The sequence below is a fragment of the Thermobia domestica genome, chromosome 10, assembly GCF_964235325.1.
Source record: "Thermobia domestica chromosome 10, izTheDome1.hap1.1, whole genome shotgun sequence".
Classification (NCBI taxonomy): Eukaryota; Metazoa; Arthropoda; class Insecta; order Zygentoma; family Lepismatidae; genus Thermobia; species Thermobia domestica.
This window is the reverse complement of record NC_137463.1, coordinates 135,670,999-135,689,082: the sequence shown is the minus strand read 5'-3', so window position 1 is coordinate 135,689,082 and position 18,084 is coordinate 135,670,999. Positions and strand designations below refer to the sequence as shown.

The window sequence follows — 18,084 nt, the reverse complement described above, 5'->3', positions numbered from 1 at the left end:
TGGCCTTCTAGAAAAAGTTGTTTTTCTGATTCTTGGGTCCCCTCTTTCCAACTTTCTCTTAATCTTTATGGGCTCCCCGGAGCCTATGGGCCCTCCCGCACGGCAAGGTCTGCGGTTCCGTTAGTTACTCTCTGGGCCCATTCCATACATGACAAAATTATTAAGGGCACAATATTGATAAATCTCAAAGCCATACGAATAAATATTATTTCTAGAGCCCCTAGTAGTAGACGTTTTTTACTGAAATGGGTCCAAGATTCATTTTTGTTCTATTTACCTTTTGTGTGCTGTTTTGCTTATGTAATGTAGCGACCCTATTTGATGCTTCATTTCTGATTTCATGTTCCTATCGTATATGGAGTAAGAAAATTTTGTCTCAAAATGGGCCCCCTCGAACGGCGGGTAGCTTCTCTGGGGAAGCAGTTGCCCCCTGCCCCCACAAGTTATGGCTCTACCAATGGCGTAGCCTGAACTTGAAGAACGTTTCGTGATATTTTTCTCATTGAGGAAAGTCTATATAACTTGTTTTTGAATTAAACAAGGAAATATCGAGTAAGTCATTAAGACACTCACACAAGTTGCTTATATTTTCTTATTTATATTTTTATTTATGTTTTGTTTATATTTGTTTGTTTTTATGTTTTGTTTATATTTGTTTGTTTTTGTAATATTTGAGTATCTTGTTTATACTTTTCCATGAAACGATTTTAAGTAGGTATAAGTTTGGGTGGAAGTTTAACTGACGCGGTGGGTGAGTGGTTTGCGCATTGAACTGTTATTTGGTGTACCCGGGTTCGAGTCCCGGCCAGGTTGAAGCTTTTTCAAGTTTTCTTGTTTCAATTTCAATTTCAATGCATACTCAGTATGATAAGCAATATCTTCTCTCCTCAGAAAGAAGAAGATGTTGGAATGAGGAAAATTGGAGAAGGTCTCTCAATGGAGGCAATTGTTTACAAAGTTATTTCCAGCAGTTGTTCTAGATTTGATATCTTCAGCGAAATTTCAAGCATTTTCTGATTCATATGTGATCAGTGTTTTTATTTCTTTGATTATATAGTATATAATGAAAAAATACAATACATACACAGCAATAGTGAGATTAACATATGATGTTAATTGGACAACACGCTCTGAACCAGAGAGATTAATCTCAGAATGGAGAAATGTTTCATGCGTCATCTACTCACCATTTTAGTTCCATACAGACTTGACTCAGTGCTACCAACTGTTGTCAGTGCCGAGAAAAGATACGTGTAAGTTGGCTTGTATTTGTCTAAGGCGTTCTCACAACCGCAAATGACGTGGACCCCAAGTAATGGAATTTAGCGCTTAGGGGGGAATTACTTTTGTGGCTGGCTGTACAATACCGAAATGGATTTTGCTTAAATGTAGTATGTTCCTTTTGTTACTTTTATATAGACACGTTACGACACAATTATACAGATAATTTGTCAGGAAGAACAAAGTTTACACAGAGAGATTTAAAGAAAAAATTACCTTTCGGACACCCCCCAAAACATACATTTTACATATTAGGTGCATTATGCTGCCATCTACTGCCAGGTACTCATTATCAGCTACCTCAGTAGTCATTAGACATCGTGAGAAAGCAGAATGGGGCGCTCTGCGGAACTCACGGACTTCGAACGTCTGTACGGGAGATTTTCACACTCCTAAACATCGCTAGATCCACTTTGTCTGAAGTGATAGTGAAGTGGAAACGTGAAGAGACACGTACAGCTCAAAAGCGTACAGGCCAACCTCGTCTCTTGACTGACAGAAACCGCCGACAGTTAAAGAGGGTCGTAAAGTGTAATATAGGCAGACATCTAACCAGGCCATCACACAGGAATTCCAACCTGCATCACGATCCACTACAAGTACTATGACAGTTAGGCGTGAGGTGAGAGAACTTGGATTTCATGATCGAGGTGCTGCTCATAAACCACACATCACACTGGTAAACGCCAAACGACGCATCGCTTGGTGTAAGGAGCATAAACATTGGACGATTGAAGAGTGGAAAACCGTTGTGTGGAGTGACGCATCACGGTACACAATGTGCCCGGTAAACGTCATCTGTTAGCGTGTGTATTGCCAGCAGTAAAGTTCGGAGGTGGTGGTGTTATGGTGTGGTCGTGTTTTTCTTGGAGAGGGCTTGCATCCCTTGTTGTTTTGCGTGACAGTCTTACGGCGCACGCCTACATTGATGTTTTAAGCACCTTCTTGCTTCCCACTGTTGGAAAGCTATCCGGGGATGGCGATTGCATCTTTCAACATGATCGAGCACCTGTTCATACTGCACGGCCTGTGGTGGAGTGGTTACACGACCATAATATCCCTGTAATGGACTGGTCTGCACCGAGTCCTGACTTGAATCCTATAGAACATCTTTGCTACGTTTTGGAACGCCGACTTTGTGCCAGGTCTCACCAACCTACATCGATACCTCTCCTCAGTTCAGCACTCCGTGAAGAATGGGCTGCCATTCCCCAAGAAACCTTCCAGCACTTGATTGAAAGTATGCCTGCAAGAGTGGAAGCTGTCATCAAGGCTAAGGGTCTGCCAACACGATATTGAATTCGAGCAGTACCGATGGAGGGCGCCACGAACTTGTAAGTCATTTTCAGGCAGGTGTCCGGATACTTTTGATCACATATTGTATCAACATTTACTGTGTGCGGGTGCAAATAGAGTATTAGAAAGGAAAGTAAATGTTTCTTCTTCTTCTTCTTCTTAATATTATTATTATTTAGCTCTGGTTTAACCATTGTTAGTGTGCGTGACCTTAATGACCATGGTTTCTAGTTCTATTCTCGCTAATGTAGTAAAATTTTCTGGTATGACCTAGCATCATGATGTAATTGCGGAAATACTTGAATTAAGAGGGAGCGAACTCTGATCCAGAAAGCCAGAAATAATTACACCAAGGAAACGATGTTTACCCAGTTGAACGTGAGCCATCTGGTAGGCCATAGTCTTTGTGGATGTAGCTTCAGGAAGTCTAATTTAGCGCTTCCTAGCAAATTTAATCTGTATTTCAAAACAGTGTAACTAAAGAAAACGTAAAAGAATTTAATTTGTTCTTATCTGTCTCATCTGCAACTAACCTGATTTCTGTGTACTTAAATAAAATAATAAACTTCTGTCACAAGAGCCCTGGACCACCCACATTTCAGTAGATGATGCCACATATTGCCTTGTGTGTGTGTGTAAGTGCATTTCTTCGTTACGACAATATTATTAGTGCACTCTATAATATACTTCTGGCTATGTCACTAATTAATACTGCACTAATTGCTGCATTTGGGAAGTTCGTAATTATTATAACGTGTTGACGTGGTTTATATTTTCTTTCTTTCATATCTATAGTATTATATAAAAGTGACTCACTAATCAACATAAAGACTTCTATAGCCATAAACAAAATTTGGACAGCATATTCCCTATAAATTCGATATGAACTCAAAATCAAATATGAGTATACATGTGTTGCAACGTTCTCTACGATTCCACTTCTAAAAGGGAAAAGAGGGACATTTTTTTTCAATATTCAAAATTGTAGTATATTCATTAAGCAGTGCTTTTTCTGTGTGAAGAATAGACACTTCTATTTGTTTTATTGTAAGCATTCGTCATTTGCTTAAGTAAACATGTTCAAATAAACACCTAAGAAACGAACTCCATTTGGGGGGCAGGAATTCATTTGGAGGGTCATCCCCCATTTGCCTCCCCGTGGGTACACCTGTAACGTAGTACAAATATCACCAATCAATATCCAGCACATTAATTTACTGAGAACACCGCTGTTTTGTATCATTAGTACGAACTGACATGCATTCATGCCATAAGATTAGAATTGCCACAACATTAGAATGGATAAAAAGAATGGTGTTCCTGAATCTGAAGTCTGCTTGTCGACTCTGTTCGTTCTGGAGATTTTAATATAGTTTTTAAAAGATATATAATATGTTTCTAAAATATATTCAATAAAACACTTTTACTCTTATGGGAATAAGTTTTCTCTTCTATTAACTAGAAGTATGGCGTCCTTATGTAGTGTTAAAAAAGCCCAAACTCTAAACCTATATTTTGAGCAATTGAGGTAAATGTGGTTTCCAGTGAGAATCATTGCTGAATTGATATAATTAGGCGCCCTTAAGATAACATCCTTCTTTACCACATCAGTATTGAATTTCGTTATTTGAGGTAAAAATCAGTATATGCCACATTGCTAGATGTGATAATCGACTTCTGGTTGTGACAAAAGTCTGAAAGCTGGCTGCAGATCACACAAGTGTAGTCAGAGCAAGCGGACTTGATTAACATACAATTACTATGATCCACTACTACGGGATCTGAGCTCCTCCGTGGCTAAGCGTGGCTCCTCCGTGGCGTGGGAGACCTGGCTTCGATTCCCGACGGAAATCATGTGGTTCGGATTGCACTTTAATCAGTAGGTCCACATCTCATATAGCCTCGCTGCTGAACGGAACGTTAAACTCAAAATCAACTCAACAACGGGATCTAAATTAAATATTAATATCAACTACGGCTATAAGGTATCGTCAGGTCCTTGATTACATTACCTTGTAAAAACAACTGTCATTTTGAAAATATTAGTAGAAAAATCAACCTTTATGAAGGTACACAAACGACATATAAGAATATAATATGCTAACAAGTAGGCCTAATTATGAATATTTATCAGATACATTTATGGAAATTCTAAGGTTCGTGAGAAGTATAAAAGAGATACACATTAGCAGTAGGTACTGGCTAGCATGAGTATTTAAATCCAACATGAAAGTTTACTACTTTTGTAGGTATTTAAAGCAACTAACCGCACTGCTGTAGTCCTGAAATTTTCAGAGGGTATACGCTGGTTTGTGATTATTGTTTTATACTCTAAAACCATTTCATGCTATTTTCTTGATGACACTCCTTACTTAAATCACACCATTAATAACATAAATGGGTGTAAGTATGGAGAAGGAACCAACTCACCCCGAGAAGGAACAGAAAAATCGCGCCCGATGTACTAGAAGTTAAAAAAAAAGTGCCATCTTTAACTCAATAAATCATTAAGACATTTTTTTTTCAATTAATAGGTTCTGTATTGTTCAAAGTTGCATATTAACATTGGAGCGATATTGAAAATATTCATACATTAGTTTTAAAATATCGAGTAAACTTGGTTCTCTTCAGCAGAGAACAAAGTTTTAAGCAATAGAAATATCACAGCCATCGACCTTCAAAACCGCTAGGATATCCTCACAGAACAAAAATGCGCCATTTTGCATCGCTGTATCCAGCTGATCCTAAATCTAATAATTTTGTGTTTTAATTCCTTCCTATATAATAACATCCAAATAATAGTAGTTAGTAACAACAGTAACAGTGAAAACGTTCAATAAAATATAAGACGTGACATTAACCTTGATAAAGTCTTCTTCGGAAGCTACTTGCCAGTGACCAGCGGTTACTATTTTGTACGAAAATGATTACTATCATCTTGGGTATTAATCAACACCAATATAATCTCTCTATGACTTACGGTTCCCGAGATATTATGGCTCCTTAAATCTCCCGAAAGCGGCATTTTTTGGCCAATATCTCAGGAACGGTAAGAGTGACGCGAAAAATTCCTTCACTTTCTCAGAGAGTTTCTGATAATCTATCGACAAAAGGTCTCTAAATTGAAAAAAATGCAAATAACAGACACACACACACACACACACAGAGAGAGAGAGAGAGAGAGAGAGAGAGAGAGAGAGAGAGAGAATTAAGTAATTTACTTTTTAAGTTCGTTCGAAAGGTGATACAATCACTTTATCATTAGAGTCATGGCCCGATTAAATAAATATAAATGAAACGAATGTAGAAAAAAAATACGCTTTGAAGCAGAAGATACTCTCTAATGACTAGGATTAAGCAGAGGGTATACGAACTACAGCCATGACTACCCGTTTTTAATAGGTTAATAAATCCTTCTTCTTTCAGAGATCCGACTGAAGACAACTATTATCAGCTTATCTTGGACAACTTCAATGCACAATACAATGGGAATAGAGCTCCCTTTGGCTTGTTTATTGATCCAGCTTGGCTTTTTACACCAGAACATACTAATGCTTCAATCAGGTGAGGCTCATCAGGTAGTTTCGCACTAGTGTATTTGAAATGTCCGTTTACAAAACACGTAGACATTTTTCGTTAGGATAACTAAAGTAGGAGTAGGGTTTAAAACCAACCCAACAAATGTGGAAGGACCCAAACAAAACATCCAGGAGACAAAAATGGCATTATTAGGGTTGCCATATTTCAAAAATGAAAATCCAGGACGCTACTAAATTCGAGAATCTTTGAAATGCTTCAAATGAAAAGAAGTGTTACTTGTACTGTACTTATTTACTTTCTTCCATTAGCTATTGTTCAAGTATTACATAATCACATTTTTTAGTCATTTTAGTAGATCTCCTCCCTAGTTAAGCAAACGTAAACAGATGATTTACCCCTCTCCTCTCTGGTAAATAATATTTTTTAAAATTTCACAGGATGTTATGTTCCGTGGTTTTCAGAGTCTGTTTTAGGACATTCAACGTTTTTTTTTGGGGGGGGGACGGTTAATTCATTGGCAATGTGTTCTGGCGGCGTTTGTTATCTTTAAAGAGCTTATGTCTTTGAATTTTTATTTTATTTTAAACCTTTTGTCACTAGCCCAATGAAACGAATGCTTCGTTCAATGTCAAAGCAGTTAAATTGTAAACTTAATTAAATCTATGTTTTATGTAACAAGTTTTTCTTTCAGCTTTTGAATTGCCATACTCAGAAGTTGAAGAGAATAATTATATACCTAATCATGTGAAAAAAGGAAACTATAATATCACCTTTCTTTCTTCTTCCGGGACGCAGATTTTGATTCCGTAACGGCCCGAGATTTTCCGGGACGAATGGCAACCCTAGGCATTATACAACGCGTAACGCGACAACTTTCTATCTGTGAATGTAAAGGTCATTCCAAAGTATGGTGAACATCTGAAGATTGTGATTTTTAAACAGTGGCCTGTCTTCAAGTTGTATGTCACAATTCCCAAAGTGTCTATTTTACGCTAATTGGAACACACACAAAGTTTCCGTACCTATGCACAGGTTCTTATTTTACATGATCCGTACATTCACATCACTGTCGAGAAATTTCAACTTGCTTGGCTTCTTTGCATCCTAAGATTTATTGATAGCAACTATTGATAGTTAATTGATTCCTTTATTAGGTAACTTTGACATTAATGGCGGTTATCCATATCCCATCTCCAATATTAAAACAAAGACACATAATTATAGAATAACAGAAGTTACACATCACTCCACTAGGTACCAGCAAACATCCTTCAGTGGTTGCCATATACTAGATGAGTTTGAAATGTCTAGAAATAGAAATAAATGTACGTTTCTCGTAATCCTTGCCAGTTTTAGCACAGTTTATTTATTTGCTATGTTGTATTGCTTTTCTCCTTAATTATAGATTAACGTTTAGATCTCTTTCTACATTAGATTTTGAATAACTGCACGTATATCATTCTGTGATGTGGTACTTCGAAGCTAATGGTGCACACATATTTACAGGATTTTTTAATATTGTCCAGAATTTACCCTTAGGCTTAGGCATATGTGATTTTGCTCACAAGCAACGTACAGAGCAAGGCAGGATCAGATCCCACTCAAACTTCGCCCAAAGGACACATAATAGAAAAGAAGAAAAATGCCAAATTGGAGCTGCCCCCATCCAGAAACACCAGAGATATGGTCCGCAACATAACGCACCACGGGACAATATGATATAAGGTAAACGTCGCAAGATACCCATTTATGTTGAAAACGAAAAGAATGGGCAGAACCAGGATGATATCAAGATATTCGATATGCCATAACACTGACTTGGCGGCCATCTTGAAAGCCGCGATCATGGATATACCGTAAGCTATTGAAATGAGAAGCGGGGTGTGTGATATATCAATGTAAGGTAAAATGCAAAAGGAAAACTAAAGATGCAACCGCGAAAAACATATGTGTAATGGTGTGGACGGGACGAAGTGTGGAAGACTCGAGCAAAACAAACGTGTATTCGATGGACAGAATAATAGGGCAAGACCCCACGACAATTGTACGCGACAAGTAACTGCAACAGTGTCTGTGCATGGAAGTGCATCCGCCTTGCCAGATTATGCCTTTCGAGGATATTCGGATTCCGTTTGGAACGTTAAAAACCACAGTTGCAACCTGCGATACGAGGGCTCGTTTGGAGACTACATAAACTACAAAGGACTATCTTTTATGGAACAGCAATTCAGCAGCTCGCTCTGGAGTGTAGGAGATATCATCTTCGATTGGTGATCAAAAGCACGACCTACCTGGGATTGAAGCCCTCTCCTGGACAACGTTTTCAGCAAATGAATTCTATTTCGAAACGTACTATCTTTGCAGTCAAGAGTCCGAAACAAATGAAACTAAAACCATGCGAAAAGGCTTGGGATAGTTTCATATGACAGCCGCTAGACAGTGGCGTCAGTGGGGCAGAAGGGCAACCGCCCATATCCCCAGTCTGGATTTCAGATTTTGGGGACAGTAAGGCCGTTTTAGAAATATTTTGATAAGCAAAGTCCAACAGAACAAGCTTGAGGTCCTTATACCGAATAAATACGGGGAACATACAGATGATTAAAACTGGAAAGACCCAAAATCCAGAATTTTAAGCAGGCCCGAAACTCGAAAGTAGAGCCACCTTTCGAATCCTTGGAACAAAAAATATACGAGAGAGCAATATAGGCCTATAGCTCCTTACGGCCAATGGAAATAGATTATAACTGATCAAAATCCGTGTTTATTCGGTGTAAGGACTTCAATTTTTTTATGTTGGACTTCGCTCAGCAAAAGGTTTCTAAATCTACATTACTGTCCCCAAAATCTGAAATTCAGGGTAAGCGGTGGATGACCTCTAAACAAATGTCCCTTTCTAACGGTTATTATATAAAATTCTAGATTGCATCTTGTCACGTAGTTTTTCTTTCTTTCATCTCGGATTCGTGGTTGTGAAATTATAACGTTTACCGTCGGTGTGTTCTTTCGAAGACACCCTACCCTGCATTTATTTAACGTAATTATGCATCATTGACTATGACATTCGGAGCTTGACTTGTTAATCATTCCCATGCTGCAACGTACACAATATAATGTTAATATCTTAAATGTATGAGAAAGGAGGGGGAAATTAGCCCTCCTTCCCTATTCCATCAACGCCCTTGTCTAGCGGTTGTTCTATGAAAGTCTAGTCCACATCTTTTCACGTGGTATTTGTTTCATTTATTTCGTACCCTTGGCTACGAAGGTATTATTTTTGTTGAGCAAAAGTGAACCTTTCTGAAAATGGACTGGGATCCCTTGTGCTCTGAACGCTACATATCTAAAAATATTTTATAAAAACTGAGTTGGAGCTAATTTTATCCTGCAACCATGTTTGTTCGAAACGTATAAAATTTGTTTGTTTAGTTTGATTGATTACAGTCTTGCATCAGTAGCAAGGCTATATGAGACAGGACTTTTTGTTTAAAGTGGGATCCGAACCACTAATTTTGAAATTTTACGTCGGATCGCAGTTAAAATCTATACAGCAAATTTCGACGTCTTGCGCCTCTACCCTCAAAATTTAATGTTTAAAGACCAAAAATTAAAGACAGACGAACCAACTGAGATCAAATTGACCCAGCCACTGACGTTCGGCAGTGATGTTACAACAAGTATCACTCTTTAATGGGTAGTTACGCGGCAACTGCCATACCTTGCGCTTTCTCGCCTGGTAGTTTCATAGAAGTTATGCCAAGGTGTAAAGATAAGAAAATTTAGAACTGAAGTGGGGAAGAGGGATGAAATAAAATTGTCAAAATAAGACATAATGAAAAAGATACTGTTGATACAAAATTAATTCTTGTCTGAAGCTTCCAGTTGCATCTCAACCACACACTGACGATAGAAATATCAGAAGCAACATCAGAGACAAAATAAATATTAGATCACCAGATTGACCTGCTGTAACCACGAGAAATCAAAACATTCACATGGGAAGAAAATAGTCTTCTAAATGGGGAGCATTTTTCTTTCTCTGGCAGATTTTTTTTTACAAAAATAAAATACAAATAAACATATGTTTAAAACAAGTCTTAAAAAATACTTGTGTTAAACCAAAATGTTTAAAACGTATACAAAATTTGTTTTAAACAAAATCAGTTATTTAAAAACAAGTTTTAATCATTTGTTTTAAACAAAACAACTCTAATAGATAGTATATGGGAAAAATCTGGAATAAACTCTTGGGGCCTTATGCAGAGTCATTTTGACGTATAATTAGAGTCATACTAGATGCCTGACTACTGCAGGCAACATATGTTAGTCGAACGCTTTAGTACTGCACTAATCACGCGTCAAAATGACTCTGCATAAGGCCCTTGTAATTTAGAAATGATTTAAGGGAATGCGATGATACCCTGGATAATGGTACTAGAAGAAGAAACATACTTAATTTTGTATATATTGTCTTAACGGCCATCTTGAAGTCCGCCATCTTGGATTCAGGTCAAAATTTTCAAATAGGAGGGCCATGTGACATATCGTTTTGAGATATCGTTTCACCAGAAGCACAAATCTATTTTAAAGATAGCTTTAGTCGTGTAAGAATTATTACTTGTGAAAAGATTCCTCTTTTTCACAGGTAATAATTCTTACACGACTAAAAGTAAAGACATGTGTTTGGTGCGAAAAGAATAAAAGGAATATGCACGGCTTCAAAAGAAAGAGGATCGCAAAAGAAAATGCATTTCTGGAAATGATTTGTTTGGACTTTATACACCAGAAGACATGAAAGTAAGCAGTTCAAGTAATGAAGAGAAAACCCAGTTGAGAATGTTAGAAAAAATGTAAATATGGATGCGTGTGTGCCTTGACCATCCAAGATATGTAAAAGGGAAAAAACTAATTTTATTACTCCGAAACTGGTTTCGCACCCCCAGAATAAGACTGTCGTAACTCAAAATAGATTTTTAATTGTTATCAATTTTTAACATGTAATAATTGCAATGTGTATGTATTTAAGAAAGACTTTGTCTGCAATAATTATTACTATACATATTGAAATAACGTTACAATTTTCAAAAAGAGACGATATAGTTAAGTTCCTTTAGATATAACAAATTTCTTTAGCTTACTTTTAAAATTGACATTTCAGAGTTACGACAGTTTTATTCTATGCTGACAGCAATGGCAGAAGGATTAGGCCATATGTAGAGAAACTAATAATAAATAGGTCTTCTATTCACCAATGCTGCGAGAAAATCGGTACAGCGAAGTTGCACAGGACCACAAAAACAATTTTAGACTGCATCAAGTGCATTAGTTGTGCATTGGAACGGAAAACTACTGCCGAATTTGACTGGCAGAGAGACTGTCGACAGATTATCAATAATTATTACAGGAGATGGTCATGAGAAGCTAATTGGTGTTCCCATTTTGTCATTATCAAGAAAACATATTGCTTCTATTATAGTTTATTCGCTTGAAGAATGAAACTTTGTAAAGTTCGTGTTGGCAGTTTGCTATGACACTACTCCCTGCAATACAGGTGCTTGCATTCTGCTAGAGCAGAAGCTCCAAAATTACCTTCTATACCTTCCTTGTAGACACCACATTTATGAATTGATTTTAAAATGTGTAATTAATAGATGTATTTCGTTTGCATCTGGACCGGACGTTCCCCTATTGAAGTGTTTTCAGAACGAGTGGTCCAAAATAGATTGCACTAACTATTTCAGGAATTGATGATGATGATGTAAGGAAAAATATTTCCGATGTAAGAAAAGAAGTGTTGAATTTTGCTATCAAACTTGTAGAAGCATTATACCGCAGAGAAGATTACAGGGAATTTTTACAACTGACCATCATATTCTTAGGTGGCATACCTCCTCGAGGAATTTTCTTTTCGTTTGCCTGGAGCAATTAACTATGCAAGGTGGATGGGAAAAGCAATCTACTGTTTTAAAATATTTCTCTCTCGGCAGCAGTTTCGTTTAACGAAGCAAATAGAAACAGTTCTTCGGAAAGTATGCATTTTTCTGATACGACTATATGTTCAATCTTGGTTTAAATGTGATCAAGCATCCCATTCACCATTACAAGACCTGCAATTTTTGAAAGTTATAGTTATAGTTATAGACAAATAAATGCTGAATTATCTGAAGTGACTCTTTCTAAATTTTCTCGCCATCTCTGGCACTTGGAGGAACACATAGCATTGGGGTTTTTTGATTATGAAATTAGCATAATGGAAAAACAAAAATAAAATAAAAAAAATCGTTGAAAGAATTAAATCTGTAAGGGGAAACCGTGAAGCAGCGAAGAGGCTTGAAGCAAGATGTAATACCATAAAAATTCTTGTGAAAAGAGAAATCAGTGATTTTGTTACAACAAACATACACATTTTTTCTCGAGAGATGAGTGTGATTCGATTTCATGGTCAAATAGCAATGACTATCGTCAAGGAAAGACAATAGTTAAATTCATCCACGTAACAAACGATGCAGCAGAAAGGGGAGGGAAACTAAGAGAAGATTACAACGTTCTTACGAAAAATGAGGAGCAGAACCAGTTTCTTTTGCAGATAGTGAAGGCCCACAGATAATCTTTTCTACATGTGACAAAAATGAATTGTGTAGCAAATAAGGTTGAAAATTTACCATAAAGCTACTACATAAATAAGGGATATTTCAATTTCTTCCAAGCTATATTTTTTTCTTTTTCCTCATAATGGTCTACGAATCATCTTGATGGAAAAACTTATTTGTATTTCATACCGAAACAAAGATTTAACTTTCTCTAGCAGTTTGTTTCAGTTTATGTAAAAGACTTCCAAAATTCTTAAAAATCTGTGGTTCATAACTACAATAAAATAACATACGTAATAACTCTTACATGATTATAGGTAACTTGAAAATAATGACAGATTTGTGCTTCTGGTAAAATGCTACTTCAAAATGGTATGTCACATGACCCTCTTCCTATTTGAAAATTTTGACCTGATTGCAAGATGGCGGACTTTAGGATGGCCACCATGATAATGCTATACAAGATTAGGTTGATCTCTTTTTCTAGTTCCATTATCCAAGATATCTTCCCATTCCCTTAAGCCGTTTCTGGATTCCAAGGGTTTATTCCGGATTTTCCCCATATAATGTATTGTAATTTGATTCAAAATTTTAGGTCACTTGAGGAACCATTTAAAATTATTCAAGGGATTTAATTTTTCTCCTGGCTTAATTTGGTCCCATATGAAACCATTTTAAGAGGTTCATCCAAAAAAATTCCTAAATTTATTTTTCCCATATAAATAAAGACCACCCTATAGCCTATATATATATATATATATATATATATATATATATATATATATATATATATATATATATATATATATATAATTACACATGGCTCATATGGCGCACACAGATCAGATGCTACTAACCCGTTCTGAAACTTTAAAGGTGATAACTAGCTATCAAACTGCATGGCCTATAAAACCTTTAGGTTCAGTGTCGCATTCACAAAAACTCTCCATTGACATCCGTCTTTTGACACCTGAATCCAGTTTCTACTTTCCGGTTTTTGTGTTCTTTTTCTGCGAGATGCATCTTAATATTGTCCTCCAATCTGTACCTAGGTCTTCTTAATGTTGTTTTCTGGATTGAGTTTACAGTTAAAATTTTGAAAGTTCCTACTTTCTTCAATTCTGACTACATGACCTGCCGACCTGAGTCTCCTAGATTTGATGACCCTAACAATTTTTGGTGAACGGTATAAATTATGCAGTTACTCGTTCTCCATTCCTTATTCCCCATTCTCACCGCTCTTCGGTTCGAGTAATCGCCTCATGACCTTATTCTTAAATACTTTCAGCCTGCATTCTCCCCTGAAAGTAAACTACCATGTTCCGTAACATACAGCACAAGAGGCATAATTAACGTTTTATATATTTTAAGTTTCAAATGCTTGGACAGAATTCGCGAAGACAGAAGATTGTGGATTGAATTTAATACGAATTCGTTGCTTTCACAGGCTATTTAATTTCTTCGTGAATACAGTTTTGATCTGTTAGCACTGATCCTAGATATCCGAAAGTGTACACTTTGTCGAAAGTATTATTTGATAGTTAAGCATAACTATAATTTGCAGTATTAGGATCAGGCGAGTTTTCGTGTATAATTTCGTTTTCTCTACATTCACTTCTAAACCCATGTCCTTACGAACATTTAATAAAATCTTCGCATTTCTGTGTAATTTTCTTATATCATCCCTATCAGATTTACGTCTTCAGTAGAAGCCATAACCTTGTAAGTACCATTCAGCTCTAGGCCCTGGTTGCTATCTGTGACTTTTCTTATAGCGTGCTCCAGGACGAAACTGAATAATAATAACAACGCATATCCTTGTTTCAGTACATTCTCGATATGAAAGATCGTAGAGAAGTATTTTTTACTCGGGTTCATTTAAACACATCCTAATAATTCTAACTACTTCTTTCGGTGTACCAAATTTATTTAAGAATCTTGTACAATGTTGCTCTCCTAGCCGGGTCATAGATGATGTACCAGGTTATCGTAATCCCATTTCTTTTCGAGTATTTGACGAATGGTTCATCTGGTCGATAGTTTTAGCCTAAATCCGCATTGATACCGATTATTTCATCAATCTTGCTAACAGAATGTTTGGGCGGATTTTATAGAATATTGGCAAGATAGGTGCCTCTCATATTACAATCAGTTATGTGGCCTTTCTTGTAAATTGGGACAAGGATTGTTTCCTTCCACGTTTGTGGCTTCCTTCTTATCCAAATTAGGAAAATTAGTTTGTGTAGCATGGCATTGTAATTGTTTGTTGAAAAGAAATAGTTTATCGCTTTCACTATAGACTATACTACTTCTTTCTTTATAAGGATTGAAATGATAGACTGTCTGATCTAATGTTTATTTTGATTTTCTAATTATTATATTAGGTTTTTCGATTATATTGCCAATCTGGACGACGTATATGTTGTGACCATGAGCCAGGCGATCGAATGGATAAAAAATCCAACTGAAAGTAGCGCCATATCTGATTTCTCCCCGTGGTCATGCTCGGAGAATCCACCGAACAATTGCCAATCGACATACAACTGCCGATATGCAGAAACGCCAGCAGGTTCAGAGAGAACAATGCCGTCATGTGTCAGATGTCCACCTGGCTACCCATGGGTAGGAGACCCATATGGAAACGCAACATCCACTTCAGATGCATAAGCAGTTGAATAAGTGTTACTTCTACAGACAATTCAAATAAAGGAATGAACAAATCAAATGTGTATAGGTTTTGTGTTCAAATAGATAATGAACAACTTTTAAATTGTACTAGGTACTTGGGTTCAATGATTCATGTGTCATTCATCCAAATACGTTCAGTATTAATTTTAAAGTAGTTTAATGTTTTGTTTATCTAAATGAGATACACATGAAACAAAATTACTTTGTCATTGAATTTAATTATGGTAAAATTACGAATTGTTTGGAAAAGATCATTTGTCATAACACCATTTCTTTGTAAAATACATATATTTTAGACGTACCTTTAAAGAAAATAGTGTTGCAATATAATTTCTTAGAAGGTGATATGGAAGTTACTCAATAAAGGAACACTCTTTATATTTTGCTTTATAGAAATAGCTAGATGAATACTCTTGAACGATAGACCTAGCCATTAACGTGCCTGTCTCGGTATTCGAATCAGTGTTGGTCTAGGATTATTATATCCTTGACTTGACAAGCGCATCCATCACAGTCACCAACGAAATACCAACGAAATGTCAGTGTAATTATCATACTTACTGTCAATGAATAAGATCCTTTGTTAGTGAAATATACACATACTGTGTATATGCTTCCGTTGTTGACATTAAGGCAAACTGACATCTATGCTGTCGGCCGACGTCGGGCAAAAATATCGAAATGGCAAACGATATTGTAAGATATTTGTCCCATGTCCATCGAGGTACATGAGCTACTAGGGATTGCCTATGCCTTGGAAACGATCAGAGGGATGAGGAAGGTAGCAGCAAGGGTCATTTTAGTATAGGTAGAACGCTGGCATTTGCCTGACGACACTGAGGAAAATTCTGGAAAACCCCACTCAGGATGCCCATGCCCAGACTGGAATTCGAATTCGACCCTCCCTGTTGGACACCAAAGTTCGACCAAATGAGCTGCCGCCGTTCGTATGTTTTCTCTATGTATTTGCACGTACTCGTTGTTTATAAAGTTTTTTTTTTTCGTATTTTATTTCTATTAAAGCAAACACAAGGTGAAAAGTGGACATCGTGCTGGATCACTTCCGACTAATTAGTGCACTACGCCTCAGGCGATGAAGAAGATTTTTTGCAAATAGCCTGTAAGTGTAGGGGTATATTCGCAGACTGCTGGAGTAACAGATAGGAGACAGTTTAATGACGGCCAATGTGGTATTGTGAACTATCTTGCTGTTTGTTTTTTGTAAATGATCGGTGACTTGATACTGGACACAAGCATTGCTAACAGAAATCAAATGGCATGTGTAGTTTATAATCGAGTGTTTCCTCTAAATCATTTAGCTAGGTTAGACGGTGATGATAATCTAATGAAACGACTTATAGCTAGTACAAGATGCGAAGAATTGGTAGAAAGTTGATGTGAGGAGTGGTGTGCATGTGTCTTAACTGTAATCGTTTAATCAATACTGAAATTAGGGATTAAAAAACGATTCCAGATGTGCAATGTTAACTCAAACGAATAGTGTCACTTCTTTCATATGTAACCGAGCTAACCAACACAAGCTGCCAATTCAATCTCGAGTGAAACTTTTCATTATTGGGGATGTTTATCTTCCTGAATACGTCAGATATCACACACACACACACGTATATATATATATAGTAACATGCCTTATTATTGCTCCGTCGTGGGACACCGGTCTTTAACGACCAGGACAAGTATAGCTATAAACAGGGAGACAAGCCTTACAATTATAATTCTTAAATGAGCGCAAATAATTGAAGTTCATTCTATAGCAAAATTTTAGATACCTTCTCTTGAATAATTCCTGTTCTATCGTATCAAGGGGTATTTTTGAATAGAAAAAAAGAGAAACCTATATTTTAATAATCAAATAGGTAATATAAAGCTATAGAAATAAAAGCAGATCTATCTATCTAATGAATAACTTTATAACAATAATGCAATAGAGAAATATAAACTGGAAATTGATTTGAACAAGAATAGTATTTTATAATAATCTGTGAATTGATATCGTGAAATACATATAATTAAAACCCGTTCTTAAAGTAAGTCTAATTGTGAAGTTTAACCCATATGCAAAATATACCCTAATACAATGCACTAATTTGATTTTACTTCTCATAAATTTATATTTATATTTAAGAACTTTCTGATAGGGTTTTGCAAAATAATTTAAATTTATATATATTTACTCCTCAATAGATTTACATATTAAATCAGAGAAAATAACGTACAAATTCAGAAACTCACCTACCGCCAAACACCGGTATATAACATTATTCACCTGCAATTTAATTATTTTACCCAGCACCACAATATTTCAACTGCACAATATCATAAACAAAATTAACACTTTTATGCAATTATATAACAATGCTTTTGAAATTATATACACTTCTCTCCATTGGCGAAACTGTTAAACGCACTAATCCTGACAATTGTGATATGTAATTATGTTACAGTTGACTACAACACAACAAATATTAACCACTTTCACAGTAGTCATCGAATGGCTAAGCCATCCTCACCAAACATATTCGTATGTACGAAATTCAAAACTTTCTGCCCGAGGCCCTGAAAAATTAAATCTTTATTTCAGGTTGCATACTCCTCAGGCAATACATTCTAAGATATTTTTTAGTGTGGAGGAAGTTTCCACACTTTATATATATATATATATATATATATA

The 18,084-nt window shown here is 36.3% G+C and overlaps 1 protein-coding gene across 1 annotated transcript in view; it reads left to right on the top strand.

Annotated features, from left to right (window-relative positions):
* Window positions 1-17,476, top strand: part of LOC145662726 (chitin deacetylase 8-like) — a 142,147-nt gene extending 124,671 nt beyond the window's left edge. The window contains exons 5-6 of the mRNA XM_081728590.1: window positions 6,004-6,141; window positions 15,089-17,476. Of these exons, the coding sequence (XP_081584716.1) occupies window positions 6,004-6,141; window positions 15,089-15,371 (421 nt within the window). The 3' untranslated portion in view covers window positions 15,372-17,476. The remainder of the gene's footprint in view (window positions 1-6,003; window positions 6,142-15,088) is intronic.
* The last annotated feature ends 608 nt before the right edge of the window (window positions 17,477-18,084 follow it).